The following is a 20,935-nucleotide window of genomic DNA, read 5'->3' as shown; positions in this document are numbered from 1 at the left end:
TCATCGGTGCCTAGATATTCAGACGAGGAAGCTCAGTCATCGCTTGAGTTTTTTCGCCGACAAGAGTAATCTTTTCAAGCGACTCTCAGAAAAATACAAAAACTTAATCTAGCATATATAAAAAGTATTTTCAGCACTCATTCGCGACGGCAAAGCTTGTTTATTCAAGCATCTTTTTTTTCTGCTTTTAACAAAGGAGCAATGCCTAAAATATATAAAACGTGGTCAGGTGAGTCGGTGCTGACTCCGTTGTGCACGATATAATTTTTTTTAATTTGAGGCACTGGGTTTCCTAACGTACAAGTTCTTGCGAACAACAAAACAGCGGTAGACAATAAGCGCAACGCAACACAATGTATTCGCACGCCATGTTCAATGAATGACCAGAGCGTGACATATCATCGGGTTAAAATGCGCAACACAGCACACCTCAGGCATGTCGCGTTCATTCAATGAATGGAGAATGACACCGCAACAAGGCAACAAAATAGAACGGACAGCAGAATGGGATGGGGAAAAAAACTAGCACCAACCATAAAATAATTTATCGACAAATCCAATGACAATCAAAACGGTGATGCTGTGACTGCTGGCGACTAATCTGCCGGTGACAGCTTGCCGGCTACTGATACGTTTAAACTTCACCGCGTACATGAAGAGTCGGGCTAAATAGCGTACTGTTCATCCCGCCTAAGTAGCGCGTACTTACATCAGTCGAGCCACATTCTGCATAACCAGGCCTCCTAAACAACACCAAATAATCACGTTTAAGCGATAATTGTGCACTTTGTCGATTACTCATTCCAATAACACACACTTGGAACACGCGAAGGCCGCATGACGCAAGCAGCCTGCGCGCTGTCCACGTGCGCACCGTCCACGTGTTGAAGTGGGCGCACGAGCACTGCTCAAAACACACTGCTCATTCACTGTTGCGCAAGATGGGCTGTGCAAATGAGACATCCTAATAATTACCTAATCATTATGAAACGCATTCGTGAAGCGATCTACCGTGGAAGCGAATACTCACAGCCAAGGACTCGCCGTTCGGCATCGTCCAGACTCTGCCTCGACGACGGGCACCAGCAAAAGAAGGAGCGCAGGCGCAGCGTGAGCACAGTGAGGAAATAACTGAGGATGCGCCGCACCATATCTAGCAGGGTCTTCTTGTAGTAGCGCAACCTGCAACAACAACAAAAAAAAAAGGTGGGGGGGGAGGAACTCAGTTCCCTGAACGAGCAGGCCGACCGACCGGTCGACCTTGAAAAATCGGGTTCTGGGAAGATAAAGCGGAGTTCCCCATTTGCTGAAGAAAGAGGGGGAGCTCCCCTACCGCCCAAATCCCCCATCGTTTTCACTTCCCCTTCCACGTCGAGGAACGCGGTGCAGGAGAAAAGCCTTGTCCGCACTTCCTCATACAACGCATTGGAGAAAGATATGCCTTCCTGCTGTACTTGCTGCCGCATCCCACGTTGGTATTCGGGCGGACTTGGCCTTTCACAGAACTGACGGGGCTGTAAGTACGGCCGCGCGTTTCCCGGCTCATTCTGAGGCATGTAAAAAAGAGCACAAAGCGAACAGCAGAATAGCAACCCCCTTTGCGATCGCAGAACGAGTCACACAACGCTGACGTGTCGCCAATAGCTGTTCGACTGGCTCAGCCGAAGTGTACAACACCAAGGGGGTTTTATGTTTTTGCTTTCTTTCGTTGGTTTCCTTGTGCGGAAGCTGTCCTCACTTTCATTCTCATTTAGACAAGGCTCATTGTAAGTACTGCACCTGCACTGAAGCGATGTCCGGAAACAATAGCGTGCCGCCATGTGAGTGAGTCATACCCGAGAGTGAAAAAGCTTCACGTGGCTTATTAGAAGAGGCGTGCTTAAAAGCCGTTCATTTACCAGTAAGATGAGCACGTAGGCTACCACCTCTATCGCAACATAATATATATATATATATGGTTTGAGTAAAGCGAATCAGTGAAATATAGTAGTGAGGTTGCGCGCTATTTATACACGCCCGTCCAGCCAGCCCCGGGCGCGCGCATTGTTCTCCATGTGGCTCCGACGCCGCTGCTGGCTTTGTTTTTGGGTACAATGCCCAATACTCTCCAACAGTACTGCACATGTGTTTCCCTTTGCTGATCTGTCACTAAACCACCACTATCTAATAACATTGGAGCAAAATACAGCTTTCGTCAACAGTTGCACCGCGAAGCGCAGCCACCTGGTTGAGTCAGTCGCAAAGACAGGAAACTACAAAGCTTCGTTACTCGATATATTTTTGAACCATACGCCACATTTTAGTAACTACAGCTCATATTTACAAAATTTATCTTACGTAAGAACGTTTCTTAATTGACCACTGTTCAGGCGCCCAACATTCGTGATAGCGAAGGGTGTCGTAACGAGACGATCGCCACGGCGATGACTTACTGCGCACGACTCTTCCGAAATATACACTTCCTAAAATTCACGCTAGTAACAAATTAGTCCGCGCTGGGGCTTCTTATGAACTAAGTCCTTGCAATAATAGGATAATGGGCAACGGTAATAGGTTTTAGTAGAATTTTACTCGCATCTCCTAGGATGACGCGGTCGAGGTGCTGTCAACCATTTGGCTGAAACCGCTGCAGGCGCTTTTCACCTCGTTAATTTGGAGGTGAAAGCTCTACTTCAGACAGTAGTGCACACATTTCGATGGGAGGTGAATGCAAAAACGCTAGTGTACCGAGGTTTCGGTACGTGGCAGAGAACCACAGGTGGCTAATATTAATCTGGCGCCTTCCACAACGGTATTTCTCATGACCCTTAGGTGGCTTTGGGACCTTTAGCCCCCGAATCAAACCTAAAAGCGCTCAACATGTAAGATGCGGCTACGGTCGTGAATCATGCGCATAAAATTGTTTTTGTTAATGCTTAATTAAACCATCTCCGACGTTCACATGCCAGCGTGGCGCACGCAAACTTGCATAGCTGAATTGCTGCTGCTAGGCAAATTAGTGAACAACATGAGCTAAGTACCTGTCGCTTGGCCGTGCCATGTAGTTCATTCGGGTGCAGTATGAACAGAAGCAAGTATTAGCAGCTGCCTTTTCACTGTACTCTCCTTGTCTTCTTGATAAGGACTCGGAACCAGCCTGTGCTGGTTCCCACTCCTATGAGCCGTCAGTCTGATTATAAAACCTAAAACGCGTGCTGTCGTTTTGTTGTTTTTTTCTCCTTATATTCCTTTTAAAGAACGCCCGAAAACACTCTCAGTCTCGGACCTCTCTCTCCCTCGCTCCCCCTCGAAAAGAGAAGCAGGAAATGTTCAGTCAGCGTTGTCTGCAGTCTTCTTTGGAGCTGGTTTTGCGCAAAACAAATGTTCTCCGCGGCCTCCACAAGAGCCGGAACACATTTTCACGGTGGACACTTAGAGGAGGAAATGAAGGCGTTCTGACAAGCTGGATCCTCGATTTGGGCATTGTAGGCTTGGAGAAAGGAGCTGTTGGCGATGGAGGCGTAGTGAGGAAAATTTTTCAGTAGGGAAAATACGCGCTAGCCCCGGAGAACAGACGAATTAAAACTTAGAGAAATAATAAAACACACAAGTCGAATGTCTGCATGTTTTTGTTTTACTTCGCACCGCAGCAAGAGAGACGTACTTCCGTTTCGTCTGCTTGTTCCCACGTCGTGCAGTCGCGCGCGCAGACAGCGAAACTGTCATTTTCTACCGTGTTCCAGCGCGGGATCATGCTCTGTGATCCGCTTGTGTCTGCCTCAGTATTCGTGTAGCACAGACTTATACCGCTAGTCAGGTGTCCTCGTGCACAGCGCACAAAATTGTGCGTTGCGCGAAACGAGACAATCACAACAGCTCGCGCGCGACGCCGTCAGCTCAAGTGCGCCGCGCCGCAATAATATGGTCGCTAGAATGTAGCAAAAAAGCGAGGAGATAAAAAAATGAAGGCGGGGCCCGTCACGTATGCATCACGCGATCCTCCAAGTCCGGTATGGGAGAACGCAGGGAAGGAATTTCTCTTGCGGAAGCTAGACGGGGCAAGTGGAGAGAGTGTCTCGCTTGGCAGTGGAGCTCGCCTCTTGAAATCATGGGTTCGCGGCACTGAAATATTTCTATCGCGGCTATTAATGAGCCGAGTTAAGGATAATTTGTGGCAGAACGCTCCCTAGAGGACACGAAACAACTTCCAGCGCATAACCAAAATTTGCTATCGAGGACGGGAGAGACGTTTTTTCAGGCGACTAGTCGGGAAATGGCCACTAGTAGGGACGAATCAGCTACAACATTGGTTTCTACATGTCAGTTGAACAAATGAATGACGAAACTTTTCTGCGAAGGTATCCACAAGATGCAGCGACCTTTGAGAAGGCTGAGGAAGACTACTTAGAGCGACTATAAGGGTCATTCCACGCAAACGGTCCCAACCGTGGCGCTTGAGAAAAATCATTTCTCTCAAATAATTACGAAAAAAATTACAGGTATATAAGCATCACTTGAACAGTATTTCCCCAAAATATCTTGAACGGAAAAAGATTTGTCCACGTTAGCGCCATGTGAATTTCACGGAATTATGGAAAACCAGGCGCAAAAAAGAAATTCGCCAAACATCGACTGTATTGCGGATTATTTCAAAATTTGGGGTTTTGCGTTGTCTGAACATTGCTCTTTCATTATGAATCAGTTTCACAAAATAACTTCGTGTTTTTTGACTCCTTAGCACTGAGGTAAAAATGCGCAAATTCTAGCGTTCTTGCGAAATTTTTCCCGGAAAAAAGTCAGGGAAGGAAACCGGGAATTACTTTTATAGAACTGCCACTAAAGCTTACTATCTTCTAAAATTTTATTTTCGCCTATGTGATGCTCACGGGCTCCAAAATAAAAGCCTAAATTTGGCAAAAACGCTATCTTGGCCTATGTTTAGACGTTAGTAACACACTAAGGTGGTTCATAATAAAATAAGCAGAAAAAGGCATTTCATTAAGAAGAATAACACCTTTCACCACGGAAATTTTAATCAAAATAATTTGCGTTTTCATTGAGAAAAAAAATTTTGAATTTGAGTCCCACCATTGCATTACTTTTGTTCGTGCTTTCACTTCACCTGATAGCATGTTGGTGGGAAATACAAACCAGGGTGGTGCACATGGTGGTATGTGTGGCGAGGAATCAAATCAGATATCACCAGGAGTTCATAAGAATCTGAATCTTTAAGCTACGCTTACTTAAGGCAGATCGAATTCGCGCACTTCCTTGCTACTGGAAGTAAAGACCCTTTCACTGTTTACAAACATAGACCCTGTACGGCTTCCGTGTTTTGCTCATTGACGTAGCGAGAAAGAAAGGCATTGGCTGCGATAGGCAAATTTAGCGAGCAAGAAAGGCATTGGCTGTGATATCGAGTAGCAGGAGTGCGTTAAAATATAAGCCCGCAGATTTTCAACACTTTTCCTCTATACATGACGACAATTCTACAAGTGAATGTTACCGTATACGTTATACGAAAAATTTTTTTGTATTAGTTTTGAGGCGTAATGGGCATATTTTTTATATAAAAACTTAAATATAGACTTTCAGCACAGTCAAACAACTTAAAAACGCACTTAGTGTTCTGGAGCAGTAGGCTGATAAAGCCCGTGACCGGAAGTTTTTTGAGGCCGCATTCTCGCTGCTGTTATCGCGCAAGTGAAACCGCCCGTATACATATGCGGCCGCCTACGCGGGAAGTGTTAGAGCGGGCCACAAATCACTTTCATGAGCGCGAACTTTAAGCCCCACTTGAACGAAACACGTTCAGTCCGCCTGAAAGCAGTGAAAACAGACCGATTATATGGTGAATATTTTTTATGTGGAGCTTTCTCGAGCGTATTTCACTGCTTCTGTGCTGTCTATACTATTCTTCCTGCTACTTCGGGTCAGATAGACAGTAGTCGGCAAGGTTTTTATTGGAACACGAACCACAGGGCCTTTGTGATGTCATGCCTCAGGAAACCATTTTCTCAGACTACATTTATGAAAGTATTCTGAGAAAATGAATGATTTGTGGCCCGCTCTACCACTTAACGCCTAGGCGCCCGCATATATGTGTACTTCCAATAGCATGGAAGTGCGCAGTGTCGATCTACCTTAAGTAAGCATACCTTCAAGATTCGAATTTTTACGAACTTCTGGTGATAGCGGCTTTTATTCCTCACCACACAGACCACCATGTGCACCACCCTGCTTTGCATTTCCTGCCAACATGTTATCAGGTGAAGTGGAAGCATGAACCAAAGTAATGCAATGGTGGGACTCAAATTCAAAAATTTTTTTCTCAATGAAAACGCAAATTACCTTGAATAAAATTTCCGTCGTGAAAGGTGTTATTCTTCCCAATGATATCCGCTCTCCTGCTTATTTTTTTATGAACCAGCTTAGCGTGTTACTAACGTCTGAACATAGGCCAAAATAACGTTTTTGCCAAATTAAGGCTTTTATTTTGGAGCCCGTGAGCATCACAAAGGCGAAAATATAATTTTAGAAGATAGAAGACCGGCGGCAGCACCATACGTACCAAGTGGTTCCAGGCGCACGCCGGCGAGCGTGCGTCCACACCGAACCACAACGAGACGACCCATTCGGCGGCGCGAGTGCTTATCTTCCCTCGCCCCCGAGAGTGACCGTGTGGTGGTTCGAAACGAAGGGCCGAGGGACCAGTTAGGGCGAAGTACCAAGTGTTACCACTTAGCTCGACGGACAATGGCGCCTCCCCCCCCGGCACTTAGTCGGGAGGAAGCCGTCATCATAAGGCAGATACAGACCGGGTCGCTCCTCGCCCCGCAAGTGCTACACGTGCTTCACCCAGGACTCTAACCGAATGGTGTGTGCGGTGTTTGTGCAGTGAGTCCGGCGGACCAGTGGCACATCACGTGGGACTGTGCCAGGTTCGCGACCGAAGCTACCTCCAGGACATACCCGCCTGAACTTCAAAGTGCACTGCAGTCTACAGACAAGGACACTAAACTATGGACCGTCGAGTATAGGCCCGGGGTTCGCTCGAAAAGCACAAGCCTCACGACCCACCACAAACGGGTCGAACTGGGGTAGTGCAGAGTAAGGCATAACCCCGGGTCGACGCTTGGCCAATGTCCCGACATGTTAAACCGTCGGTTGCTGGCATTTTATAAAGTTATTCCTATATTATCCTAGAAGATAGTAAGCTTTAGTGACAATTCTATAAAAGTAATTCCAGGTTTCCTCCCCTGACCTTCTCTCGTGAAAAATTTGGCATAAACGCTAGAATTTGCTCATTTTCATCTCGGTGCTAAGGAGTAAAACCATGAAGTTATTCTGTGAAACTGTTTTATAATGAAACATCAATGTTCAGACAACGCAAAACCCCAAATTTTGAAATAATGCGCAATAAGGTCGATTTTTGGCGAATTTCTTTCTTGCCCCTGGTTTTCCATCATGTCGTGAAATTCAAATGGCGCTCACGTGGCCGAAAATTTCTCAGTTCAGAATATTTTGCGGAAATACTGTTCAAGTAACGCTTATATCAGTGGAATTTTTTCGTAATTATTTGAGAGAAATGATTTTTCTAGAGCGCCACGGTTGGCGTGGAATGACCCATATCTGAGTGTGAACAAAAAGTTGACCGTCACTTTAGCATACGCTAAAGAGGATGAAGGTAAATTCAGCCTGCCCGGTCACGAGACATTCATGCATCACTGGACGCTTTCATTCTAATGCGTAGTGACTTCCTATCCACCAAAGGTCGTGGGCCTTAACTATAACTTAATTACATTTACCTTAATTAACTTCGCCCTAATTGACACCAAAGGTCGTGAGTTACAGCGTATTAATTAACGCTATCTTAAATAGCCATGCCTTTATTAGCTTCACCTTAATTAACACCAAAGGTCCTGTGTTCGACTCTCCACCTTGACGATGTCAATTGGAATCCAACTTGGAGATATCGCCGGTTCGCCCATATCCCCAAAGGTGTTCGACTCCCACCAAAGGTTGAGGGTACAAGTGCGTTAATTAACGTCATCTTAATTACCTGTGCTTTAATTAACTATACCTGTATTGACTGTCCCTTAAAGGGACACTAAAGGCAAGTACTAAGTCGACGTGCCCTGTTTAAATACCATTCCAGAAACTTCGCAACGCTTGTTTTGTACCACGACTTAGTTTACGAGAAAATTGCATCTGAAGGGTCCGAATCCCTTTCCTAAATTCAAATCTCCCGCCACCAAACCGAGGCAGCGGTGACGTTGCATACGCCATCACCACACTCTGCTGCCGTCGGTGAATAAAACGGCGCCCGACAGAGGGCGGTACCGAGCCAAGACAGAAAAGACAGATAAAGAGAGAGTGGTGAAGAGTTTCCTTCCTCCTTGGAGCGGTGGATTCGCCGTTGAGCTGCTTTTTGGTTACTTTTGGTAAAGTGGCGTAGACCGTTCGGGCATACCGCAACATCACGCGGAAGTTGAATTGTCTGCTATTTGCAGTTTGTGCTAGTTTCGCGAACCAGCAAAACTAGCGCAGCACTATGCGATAATAAAACTACTGAAACGCGAAAGCAGTGGCGGCGCAGAGTCGAGATAAACGAAACCTTTCGAGACCGCCCGAGTCGTTGTCAAGGGTAATTCAACGAGTTATTTTTTCTAAAAATGAAATAGAACTGGACAAATAGCATTTTATATCGTCTGATAATACAATGCAAGGATTCTTTCTTGCAACGAATGGTTGAGTACAAGTGACAGAATTTAACTGAGGTGTGCTTTCGTCATCGGGAAAGTACTTAAATCTGCCATGGGAGTCTCTTATCATGTCCTGCATTTGCCTGAATTTCTCGATTATTAAGGCTCTCTTGGCGATAATATTGACTCCTTAGAGATTCTCGAGCACTAATCTATCGCTTTAGTATGACCTAATATTTGCCTTTAGTGTCCCTTCAGTTAACGTCGCCTTAATTAACACCCAAGGTCGTGGGTTACACTGCCACAAAAGCTCGTGGACTCGAGTGACTTAACGATATCTTAATTAGCCACGCCTTAATCACCTTCGCTTTAATTAACACCAATGGTAGTGGGTTCGACTGACGTTCTTCACGATGTCAAAAGGAATCAAACTTCGAGATATCGCCAGTTTGCCCAAATCTCCAAGTGGGTTCGACTCCCAGCAAAGGTCGAGGGTACGAGTGCCTTAATTAATGCTACCTTAATTAACTGTGATTTAATAAGCGATGCCTTATAACTGTGTCTTAATTCACTTTGCCGTAATTAACACCAAAGGCCGAGGGTTCGACCCCCAATTTTGTTGCCGTTGAATTTCGCTGCCACAACGCCCGACGACGTAACTCCGGACGGACCAATTTTCGTCCCGAGAGCCGTCTAAGGCTTTCGCCTTCATAATTGATTCGCCGCAAGACAACGAGAACTTCAATTTCTCAACAATACCATAAATGCTGCAATCGCCTAAACACTTTAATTGAGAGAGAGGTAATTGATTACTCGGATACAATGAAGCTCTCATAGCAGGGTCTCCTTCCTCTGAGGCTCATGCACGCATGGAGTAAGGAAAAAGACTAGGAGGAAGCATCACGTGACAATTTTAAAGCCCAGTAAATATTATATATATATATATATATATATATATATATATATGGAGAGGCTCACATAAAGTAGTCTCTCACCTCACCACATAATAAGCACGCGTAAATTCCTAGCCACCAAGCGCGCAGAGAATCATGGGGAAAGTAACGCGCATTGCGGACGGTGAAAGCGATGGTGACCAGGGCGTCAGCAAAAGCTACCACGAAACCCCCCCAAAAGGAGGGGTGACGTCAGAGGAGGTTTGCTTGCCGAGGCTAGCAGCCTGACCGTCATTCTCTCTCCGAGTCTTTTTTCCCTTCCTTCATACATGCAAGCCCACCGCATCTACTCACTTCACTCGCAAACATTTTGTACACCTAGGGATGCTGATGATTAATACAAAAAGTTATTAGTGTGGTTTTAGTATAAGTATTAGGGGGCAAGGGTTAACTAATGGTTTGTGGGAGTGAAATAAAAACATACATGGTTTCACGGAAAGTTCTTGTACACAGTAGTATTGTCAGAAGGAGAAGTTTATGGTGCTGCAGCCAGTACTTCAGAAAGGGCAGTTGATGGTACTGCAGCCAGAACTGTACTTCCAACGTGGCGGCAGTACCATTACCGCTTGACTACGGCCTTTGGAATATACCCGCGTCAATTCGAATCTGGTTAGTGTTCATTCATTTTTTTTTTTCAGTTTATCTAATTCATTCCGAATGTCTCAACCGACGTTCCTGTATTTATATGTATGGCTTGTGGCAGTTGCGGTCACTGCGTACGAGGTATTGGCAGTGACATACAAGGGAGAAAAATAGGCGAAACACGCGCGCGCGCATCATTAGACAGTTGGGCGTCCGCAGCAGCTCTGCGTACGCAGTAAAGCCGCGTATGTGACAGCGCGCATGCGCAGCACACAGGAGCGCGCACAGGCTCTTGCGTACGCAGCTTTTCGTCCGCTGCGGGCTTTGCGGGACGTCCTCGCGTGTTCTCACGTGTCCACGAGAGCGCATTTTTCGACATCGCTCTTGCCGAAGATATGACTCCGGCTTGTGGTTTGACTTCGTGGCGGCTGACATTGACAGAAAGTGGCATATGGCGGCGCTGAGTTCTGCAATACTGGTTCCTACGCGTGCAAGTCAGCAATCCCCTTCTTTTGCGTGCGGCCAACTATTGCCGCATCGCGGGAGCGCGCTTCGCGGCGTACGCACGATCTCGCGTGCTGCGTATACGTAGCTTGCTGCGGACGCCCAACTAAAACCGTCTATTTTTGCTTGCGGCTATGCAGCATCGATTGTTCGTTGGTACCATGTTTGGCAGCGCTAATCTCGCTGGGCGCAAGAGACTAGTCGGGCGGTTATTTTTTAAATCTCGAGAACTTCCTTCGCATCCCAGAAAAAAAAATTAAGACCGTAGCATCTAACACCCCAGAAAGAAATTATTTCGATATTTCCAATACGCTCTAAAGCTTCTCTATTGAAGATTTTGCGTTTAAAGTGATATACTCTAAATGTTTATAAATTAATGATTGTTCACTAATTAGCTAAGCTCAAAGTAATATATATGCTATGAGTTTCTTAAAAGGATACGAAGTCGGTCCCATTCTCGTAACGCACACGTGGATTTTTTAAAGCTTCTTTAAAACAACGATAACCTTTGCAAGCAAGTTATAACGTTTTAGCAGTAAACAAGCACTAAGAGTTTTCAACATAAAATCAATATGGTATGAGGCAAGCGTATTTAAGAATAGCAGTGCAACTGAATGCAAGAAACTTATGGTCGGATGTTCTCAGCCCACAGTGGACATGGCTGCATTGTGAACAACAAGCCAGTATGGGATCAAAACGTCAAATAATTTTTGCAGCGAAGCTGTTAGCCTCTCTTGGTCAGCATCTTTAGTGTCGTCGTCCGTGGGGGGAAATCTGGGCTTATCCCGGAAGTAGTACAATGCCGGGCCGACCCGCGACGGAGGTGAAGCAGGCTTCAAGCACTCAGCAAAGTGAAGCGAAAAGCACATACATTCCTTGGAATTGTGCATACTATATACAGAACCACATTCGTTTCAATAAACAAGCACAATACAAGCATCCGTACCACATAATTTATGATATGGTACTACTGATAACAACGCGAAGCACGTAGCGCTCCCAGCATACGTTTCCTGGTAAATATTACAGTTGCGCAAGCTGCCGTGGCGACGGCAGCGTGCGACGTGAGGAGTGACGTCACTAGCCTTCTTTTATATCAAAGAACCAACCTAGCAACTGGCTTCATTGCGGTTGCAGTACCGCTATGGGTAGGCAACGCATAGTTAGGATTCCCGAAGAGCAGTGTGAATACGAGGAGCGGCAAATGGACAAAGAAATGGCAATACGACCAGCGGCGACGTGCCGCCAAAATTACCATTACTACCATTACTATAAAGCAATAAAGCATTGCATACCTTCCTCAGCAGTTGTAGTGGTGGTTTTCAACATCTTCGCTGGACATCCACTTTCTCAAGGCCGGCTTGGCGAGTCATTGTTTGTCTTGGTTGGAGACCTGAATTTCGCACTTTTTTTCGTTTCGCATGAAACTCCCCGAGTGGTCTAAAGAAGGCCCTGAAGAGCTCCACTCGAATCAGAATATGAGCAAACGAGGAAAACTCGGTACGTTGGACAATTTCTGCTTGAATATCTTATGTGTAGTGACGCATTTACAAACTAATTTCATCTCTGAATACATACTTCCGAACACTTCACATTGACCAGTTCTCTCTTAGGATGTTCCAATAGCTGAATCTTAAGGTTATTTGAGCTGCTGTCAGCAGTCACGATTCCTGTTGATCAACTTCATTCAGTGTAAAAGTTAATTATTGCCAAAGTGAGCTCGTGGCAGTCGCTTGAGGCGAAATCTGGGATGGAACCGTTCAATCTCAGAAGTTCTGCTCAACCCACAAGGCACGTCGAAATTAAATGTCACGACCTGTTGACCATCGGAATCTTGCTTGAGGCAATGCCAGACGCCGTTCCCCAAGGCGGACCCCGACGAGAATGAATGAAAACTTGGTGGAACATTCAGTGAACGCTTAACAGCTCTTTCCTTGCCTCAAGCGAATATCGCTTGCGCCACCCACTGAAAGCAAACTTCAGTGGCGGATTCTTGCGACGAATAAAGGAATTTGGAGAATTCTGCGTGCGTGTCTCTGACAGCAGCACATAATTTATTTATTTATTTATTTATTTATTCAGTTTACCCTACAGGCTCGGAGGAGCACAAAAAATGACAAATACTTAACGCAAAAAAGGGAACTACATAGTAAGAGAAACAAATAAATTTGTACATTGGAAAAAATGCATACAAAGGAATGCAATGGAAAACAATGTCGAAAAACGATACAAAAGCGAATACAATACAAATACAGCATAGTCAAGCGAACATGTGAAGTTCCAAATGTTCATGAAATTTGGCAGGATCTTTTATTGAGGCAATATTATTTGTAAGGCTATTCTATAGTGCGATGGCGGGCGGCAATGCAGAGTTATTGAAAGAGTGTGTGCGGCCAAAAATGCGCCTGACACTGAGATGATTATGAAGTCGAGTAGATGTGCGAGAAGGACTTTCAAGCGACAAACGGATGGCCCATGAGTAATAGTAGTATTTATGAAAGAGGCATAGAAGAGCAACAGAGCGGCGGGAATCCAAGTCCGGCAGGGGAACATCGCGTTTAATTTGGGTAATGCTAGATTGACGACTGTAGTTAGAGGTAGGTATTGTTGATGAGGAGACCAGATCGATGAAGCATATTCAAATTGAGGGTGTACAAAAGTTTCGTAGGCCTGTTGACGGATGGTAGATGGCGAAAGGTGCAGATGACGACGTAAAGAGCCTAAAGTTCTGTTAGCTTTAGCGCATATCTTCTCGATGTGAAAGCTCCAGGCAAGTTTAGTACAAAAATAAATGGCAATATATCTGTAAGTAGAATCACGAGGAACTTCCGACGAGCAGATTTTGTAAAGAAACTTAGGATATGATTTCATACGAGTGAAGAAAAGAACGCAGCACTTAAATGTGTTAAGTGTCATTTGCCAACGGTCGCACCACTGATTAACTAGGTGAAGGTCATTTTGCAAAGTTAAATGATCATCATGACAGTCAATCGTTCTGTAAATTACGCAATAACCCTTTGTGAGTTCATATATGGTTTTCTAGCAAAAAAGGGAAATGCTTTGCATTTTTGAGCTCCTGAAGGCTTCACAAATGATACTAAACAAATTTGAGGATTATAACATGCCTAGTTTATTAGAAAAAAGTGGGACATATATGTCCCATTGGCACATTCCGTGGATTTCGGAAGTGGGACAACACTGTCCCGTTGTCTCATGAAGGCACCATGCTGAGATCCCTTTTGTGCCTATTTAGTGTGAAAGGCACCAAATCAAGTGGCACACAGGGGCACCTTGCACACCCCACACATGAACTTTGTGCGGACCTCATTTCCTGTGGTGGAGCACCACCTGCACCTTCGCCTTGTGGGCACTTGTGGATTGTGGCCGCTCCCTGTGAACCGAATTTCTTCTGAGACTCCAACCATTTTTTGGCCGTTCTTTCAGCCCTCCTTGTTCTTCCGGAATGGTCCTGTGCTAGTGTAGTGCAACGTTTGTCCATTTATGAGTTGCCTTCCTAGAACAAGCCGGAACCACAAGTATGTTATGTCATTGTTGGCGCAGTATTGAATGAATGCATTGACGACAGAAGCATCGAAGAGAAAATAAAATATCCTATACCAGGACTTCTTGGAACGCCTATCAGAAGTGTAGGTATTTCGCTTTTGATCAAATTTGTCTACGGCCCCCATCGACATGTTGTAGTCTGCCAGTACTTTTGGGCAGATCACAGCAACCGAAGAGCCATTGGCAAGCTTCCGTGACACTTCGACAGTTTCTGTCGGATCATGGAAATTCGACAAGAGGTGAACATCTTTAGTGTCACGCCACTGATAGGCTGTGACCTGACCTTTGGAGCGCCACAGGTATTCTCCCTTCTTTAGCTTATTGTTTCGCTTCAGTTCTTCGGGCAAGTCCTTTCTGTTGGTGCGAACCGTCCCTGCGGCTAGGATGCTCCTCTCAGCGAGAGTTTCCATTAGGCGAGTGCAGGTAAAATAGTTATCAAAGAATAGCCGCGTTCCAGGCTGCACGTTCTCTGACAGAGAAAGAACGACATGCTCACCAAGGCTTTGATTGGCCGGTCTTTGTGCGTTCTTCCCTTCATACACCTGAAATTGCAGCAAATACCCCGTCTTTGAGTCGGCCCTGCACCAGACTTTATACCCTCTTTTTATGGGCTTCATTGGAAGGTACTGTTTCATACTAGATCTTCCTTTGAAAGCAACCATGCTCTCGTCAATTGCCTGGTGAGATGACGGCGAGTACTCTTCCTGAAATTTCTTGTTCTGTTTATCAATGAGGGGACGCAGCTTAGCAAGCCTGTCATAACCATCTTCTCCTCTTTTCTTTTCTTTGCTTGGGTCGTTTACACGAAGGGAGTTCATGATATACTGGAAGCGCTTGAAAGACATAACTTTGGCGATTTCTTCGCAGTTGAAAAGTGAATCACGGCTCCAGTAATGATAAAAGTGATGTCGTGGGGACACGCTCATCAGAAGCAGCAATCCAAAATAACCGCGCAGCTCATCACTTGTGAGCACCGCCCACTTCTTATGGTATTTTAGTGCCCCGGCACGGTTTGTGCGCTCTAAAATCATTTCCAACACTTCATCGTCGAAGTACAGATAAAAACAGTCGGCTGCCCGCACCACTGGCTTTGTTGAGAACTGAGGGTCCCATGATTTTGGAATCCCAACGCGGATCGGCGGTTCATTTGTACTCCACTTGTCACCAACTTCCTCTTCTAGCACGTCATCTTCCTGATACGGCTCGACTGTTTCCCGCTTGCTTTTCTTCCTGTTCTTTGAAATTGTTGGTCGCCGTTTCTTTCGTTTGCCTGTTGATGGACCTGCTTCGTTGTCATCTTCGTCGGGACTCGAATCTGGTGGTGCAAGCTCCGGAACGAACTCATCCTCGCTACTCAGTGCCTCGTCCTCACTTGTTTCGGACTTATCTGGCAGGCTGAAAAAGAGTTCCAGTGCCTCTTCGCGTGTGAGCGAATCCACTGCAAATTCATAAAACCAGAAATAATAAGAATGTATCACATCTGAAGTTCGGGTCAATTAGGCCTAGCAAAGTAAGGGTACGCTTTTAGAGTATCCTGGCTTTGACATCACTATCGCGCGACCCATTGCTCTGATTTTCAAATTTCTCACATCATTGCATGCAATAAGCATTGCTTTGAATGGGCAGAAAAGGAAAATCTTACCATTCATGCCGAACTCTCGTTGATCGAGTCCTACGGGAGCGAAAATTCCGAGCGCAACTTTCTAAACAACACAATTTTCATTTTTATGAACCTGAAGCGTCACCTATGGAAGCTCTTCAAAACATTGGCAGAAAACATCTTCAGACACCCACAATAGATGGCAGCACATTACTGTTACACTGCGTTTGACTGGCATCGGCTGCTAATGCATTTTTGTCAGAGTAAAAAGCGGGACATATATCTGTCCCGTTATCCCACAAAGGGATAATCCGCGAAAAGTCGTATGCAGGAGAAAATGTTGCTCGGAAAATCATTGATAAAAATTAGGAAAAGAAGAGGGCCTAACACACTACCCTGGGGTACACCTGACGTTACAACAGATGTGGAGGGGCTGAAGTTATTCACAGATACGAACTGTTGCCGATTAGATAAGAAATTGCGAAGCCAAGATAATGTAATGAGTCAATCCTAAGAGCAGTGAATTTAGCTATTATACGACAGTGAGCAACTCTGTAAAATGTTTTTGCATGGTCGAGAAAGACGCAATAAATAATTTTGCTATTATTCATGCCATAATGTAAATCTGACGTAAATTCCAATAGTTGGGTGCCACAAGACGACGCTTTACGGAAACCATGTTGATTTTGAAAGAAAATGTAATTAGATTCAAGATGGCTGCATAGATGGGAGGTAATGATGTGCTCGAGAAGCTTGAAACAAATACATGTTAGTGAAATGGGGTGGTAGTCACCAGGTGAGTTTCTGTTTCTACCTCTGAATATAGGAATAACTTTGGCTATCTTCCAGTCAGCAGGAAGAAGACCTTTTGATAAAGACTGTTGAAAAATGTAGTACAAAATCTGAGTGGATATAGCTGACATGTTCTTTAGCATTTCAGAATTAATATTGTCAATGCCACATGATGTAGACACCTTTAGATGGCGTATTTTGAAATGCCTTCAACACTAATATTTATAAGGGACATGAAGCGATAATGAAGGTCGGAGACACAGGGAACGGAGGAGCAGTCCTCATTGGTGAACACAGAGCTAAAAAACGAATTGAAAGTTGAAGCACACTCAGATGCAGAGACAGGAACATTGTCAGCGTTATGTAATGTCACGATCAGGAGAGATAGCTTGCCAATCTTTCTAGGGTTAGTGTGCACAAATCAGGACAGATCTTTGGAAAAATACTTCTTTTTCGCTTCATATATTGTTAAACAGTAAGATTTTAAACATCCTTATATGTAGACCATGACGAGGGACATGGTAGCCATTTAGCAGAAGCATATAACCCTTTCTTTTTATTTCCGAGTGATCTAAGTGATTTATTAAACCATGGGTTACGTTTGTCATTAGATATAGTTAGTAGGGACACATATTTGTCCACTAGAAGTGACATAATATTTTTAAATGAATTCCAATTCGCTTCAACAGAAGTATTTGTGAATGATGGAAGAAACGTTTTCTGAAAGAAAAACTCAAGTTCATTGTTCATTCGTTCGTAATTTGCTTTGCTATAATCCCTGATCATCTTACGTTCAGCACCAGCAAATTTCAGTGGAATATAAATTCAGAACTGCAGTAGGTTAGGGTCACTAAAGCCATGAAGCTGCATGACAGGGCTTAAGCTATGTGGCTCTGTTGCGAGAATAAGGTCTAATATATTAGTACCGCGAGTAGGCTCAGAAACAATCCGCGTAAGACTGAACTCTGAACACAGCTCAATAAAATCACCTGAATCAATGCTCATAAGAAAACTTAGAGGAGCAGATTATTGAGCATTAAGGAGATGCAGCAAGTGTATGTGGTTCTTTTTACCTAGCCTTGAAACAGTTACCGAATGATGGCCAGAGTTGTGGCGGCGAACGTAGGATGTACACTTTAGCACAGGCGATACCTAGTAAGTGCCGCCAATGATAATTGAAATATTTGCGAGATCTCGGGGCGAAATGTAGCACAAGAGAAGACACACACACATACACACAGAAAAATGTAAACTATAAGCTAAACCAAATTTTCGTGCAATACTGCGCTTTGAGGTCATCATCAGCCTGTTGTATGTCCACTGCAGGACGAAGGCCTCTCCCTGCGATCTCCAATTACTCCTGTCCTGCGCCAACAGATTCCAACTAGCACCCGCGAATTTCCAAATGTCATCGCCCCACCTAGTCTTCTGCCGTCCTCGACTGCGTTTCCCTTCTCTTGGTACCCATTCTGTAACACTAATGGTCCAACGGTTATCTAACCGACGCATTACATGACCTGCCCAGCTCCATCTTTTTTTCTTGATGTCAATTAGAATATCGTCTATACCCGTTTGCACTCTGATCCAAACCGGTCTCTTTCTGTCTCTTAACGTTACGCCAAGCATTCTTCGCTCCATCGCTCTTTGCGCGGTCCTTAACTTGTTCTCAATCTTCTTTGTCAGTCTCCAAGTCTCTGCCCCATATGTCAGCACTGGTAAAATGCCCTGATTGTACACCTTCCTTTTGAATGAGAAAGGTAAGCTTCCAGTCAGGAGCTGACAATGTCTACCATATGCGATCCAACCCATTTTTATTCTTCTATGAATTTCCTTCTCATGATCAGGGTTCACAGACTAGAGGCTGACTGGCGATCCTGAACTCTTGTTTTGCCCGGCTATTCATCATTAACTTTTTCTTCTGCATATTAATCTTCAACCCCGCTCTTACACTCCCTGTTAAGGTCCTCAATTATTTGTTGTAACTCGTCGGCATTGTTGCTGAATAGAACAATGTCATCGGCAAACCGAAGGTTGCTGAGATATTCGCCATCGATCCTTACTCCTAAGCCTTCCCCGTTTAATAGCTTGGATACTTCTTCCAAGCACGCAGTGAAGAGCATTGGAGAGATTGTGTCTCCCTGTCTGACTCCTTTCTTTATAGGTATCATCCTGCTTCTCTTGTGTAGAATTAAGGTAGCTGTAGAACCTCTGTAGATATTTTCCAAGGTATTTACGTAAGCGCTCTCTACTCCTTGATTACGTAATGCCTCTATGGCTGCTGGTATCTCTACTGAATCAAATGCTTTTTCGTAAAATATGACAGCCATAGAGAGGCTTATTGTACTCTGAGGATTTCTCGATAACCTGATTAATGAAATCGATGTAACCCATTGTAGAGTAGCCCTTCCTGAAGCCAGCCTGTTCCCTTGGTTGACCAAAGTCCAGTGTTGCCCTTGTTCTATTAGAGATCATTTTGGTAAATATTTTATATAATACTGGGAGTAAGCTAATGTGCCTATATTTGTTCAATTCTTTAACGTCTCCCTTTTTGTCTCCCGTTTTGAAGTAAAGCACCATTTCTCGCTCTCTCTCTATTATTTTTTATGTGATCGGACTGCCACGAGTGAGAGGTAGGAGCTAATGCAAGCTCCCCAGTGCTTCTCGTGATATAAGTCCTGGTAGAAGTTAAGGAGACGCTATTTTTCTCCCAAGATGGATTCCAGGTAAACTCGCTTATGAATGGCCTAGCAACTACGGCAATCTTTTCTTTTTTTTTTTTTTTACAGAGCTGAATTTACTATGGGTTCTAGAGAACGCTATAGAGAAAGGCTCTGTAATATAGTTTTTACCACTCGTCGTTCACCAAATTTGCACACCAAAACACACCAAACTCTCCACACGAGAGCTTCTTTCAAACTGCGGCTGCCATAACCAGGAGTGGAAGTTGCCACGTACATAGTATTCGCCATGCCGAACGCCATAGCGAGCTCGTAGACAGCTCAAGACATGCTCCTAATACTACTCAATAACAAAGTCAAACTGATGAGAAATGTTATCGAGATAATGAATCCTCCCGTCTTCAAAGTCTGAAAGAGCGCATGGTATACACCCGATACTCCGAAATGACAATATATAGTTACAGTTACACAGCATCCTCACGCATTTTATCATTGCATATTGCATTTCAATATTTTTAACTGAAGGACAAAGAGAAAATTATGCTAACGCAAAAACACTTAACAGGCGACGAAGCGGCTCACCTGTTTCTAACGTGCTTACGGGCTGACGTTTTTCTAGCCGTTGGCCGAGCAGCAGGAGCGATCCCATAGCTTTCGCACATTTTCTCATTCGCACTGCGACGGTCAGCAGTGAGGGACTGGGCTTTTACAGCCCATATAAAACTTGAAGCAGTTTATCTCCCCCCGGTGAGTCACATCACCGGCGGTGAGAAGGTCATGTCGTACGATGAATGCCACTGAAGGAAAGGGGAAGGGGAACGCCCCTTAGGGCAACCACCTTCAATGTACAATACGTGACAATAAGCGGGCGAGAAGGAACCGAATCCGGTGGGATTAAAAGAAGCCCGCGAAGTGCCAAAACGCTATCAGATACTTTCTCTGAGGCGTCTTTTCTAATAAACTTTGAGCTCAGCGTTTGCCCTCTTTTTATCTTTGGGTTGTCTTTTTCCTTTCTATAATTCTTTCTTTTAAGCAACTGTTTTACCTATACCATGGAGATCTCAGATTAAGAATGCTGCTCAAAGGGAAATTTTCTAGCTATCCTCAAATACACGTGTTATGGAGATATAAGGCTATGAAACTTTTTCTCACAAAAAACTTAAGCTTAAGGAAATGGTAGGATTATGTTTTCTCTAATCTAACCGACCACCGGCTTTTTATGTGACTTTATAAAGATTTTCTTGTGCTGCGTATCATGACACGGTACCACAGACATCATTTTTTTTTTCTTAGCACATCTATTCACATTTTTTTTTCTTTTTCGACAGTTGCAAAATCTTATTTCGTTCATAAACTGCTGTACTTGACAATAAAGCGTTATAATCTGCCTCTAGACTTTGACAGTAGAGAATGCTTCCATTCTAGCTACTGCTATGAAAAGTTGATTTCATTTCTATTTATTTATGCAGACCTTTGGATTCAGAGTAGAAAATTTCAAAATAGAAAAGAAAAACACATAAGATAGGCGAGAAGGATGAACGCCAAAAACATTGAATAATTTATAACTTTCGTGAAAAG

The 20,935-nt window shown here is 44.4% G+C and overlaps 1 protein-coding gene across 9 annotated transcripts in view; it reads right to left on the bottom strand.

Moving 5' to 3' along the window:
* LOC126547339 ((Lyso)-N-acylphosphatidylethanolamine lipase-like) overlaps nt 1-20,935 on the bottom strand; it is a 100,754-nt gene that overhangs the window by 31,710 nt on the left and 48,109 nt on the right. For 3 of the 9 annotated variants that reach the window (XM_072288054.1, XM_055062707.2, XM_050195310.3), the window contains exon 2: nt 1,031-1,182. In XM_072288054.1, coding sequence (XP_072144155.1) covers nt 1,031-1,151 — 121 coding nt within the window. In that variant the 5' untranslated portion in view covers nt 1,152-1,182. Of the gene's footprint in view, nt 1-1,030; nt 3,399-12,018; nt 12,191-13,829; nt 15,726-15,929; nt 16,302-20,935 lie in introns of those variants that run through there. The other 6 variants (XM_055062705.1, XM_055062706.2, XM_055062708.2 and 3 more) reach the window with 6 other exon arrangements.

The sequence above is a fragment of the Dermacentor andersoni genome, chromosome 1, assembly GCF_023375885.2.
Source record: "Dermacentor andersoni chromosome 1, qqDerAnde1_hic_scaffold, whole genome shotgun sequence".
Lineage (NCBI taxonomy): Eukaryota > Metazoa > Arthropoda > Arachnida > Ixodida > Ixodidae > Dermacentor > Dermacentor andersoni.
The sequence above is the reverse complement of the archived record's forward strand: the minus strand, read 5'-3'. Positions and strand labels throughout refer to the sequence as shown.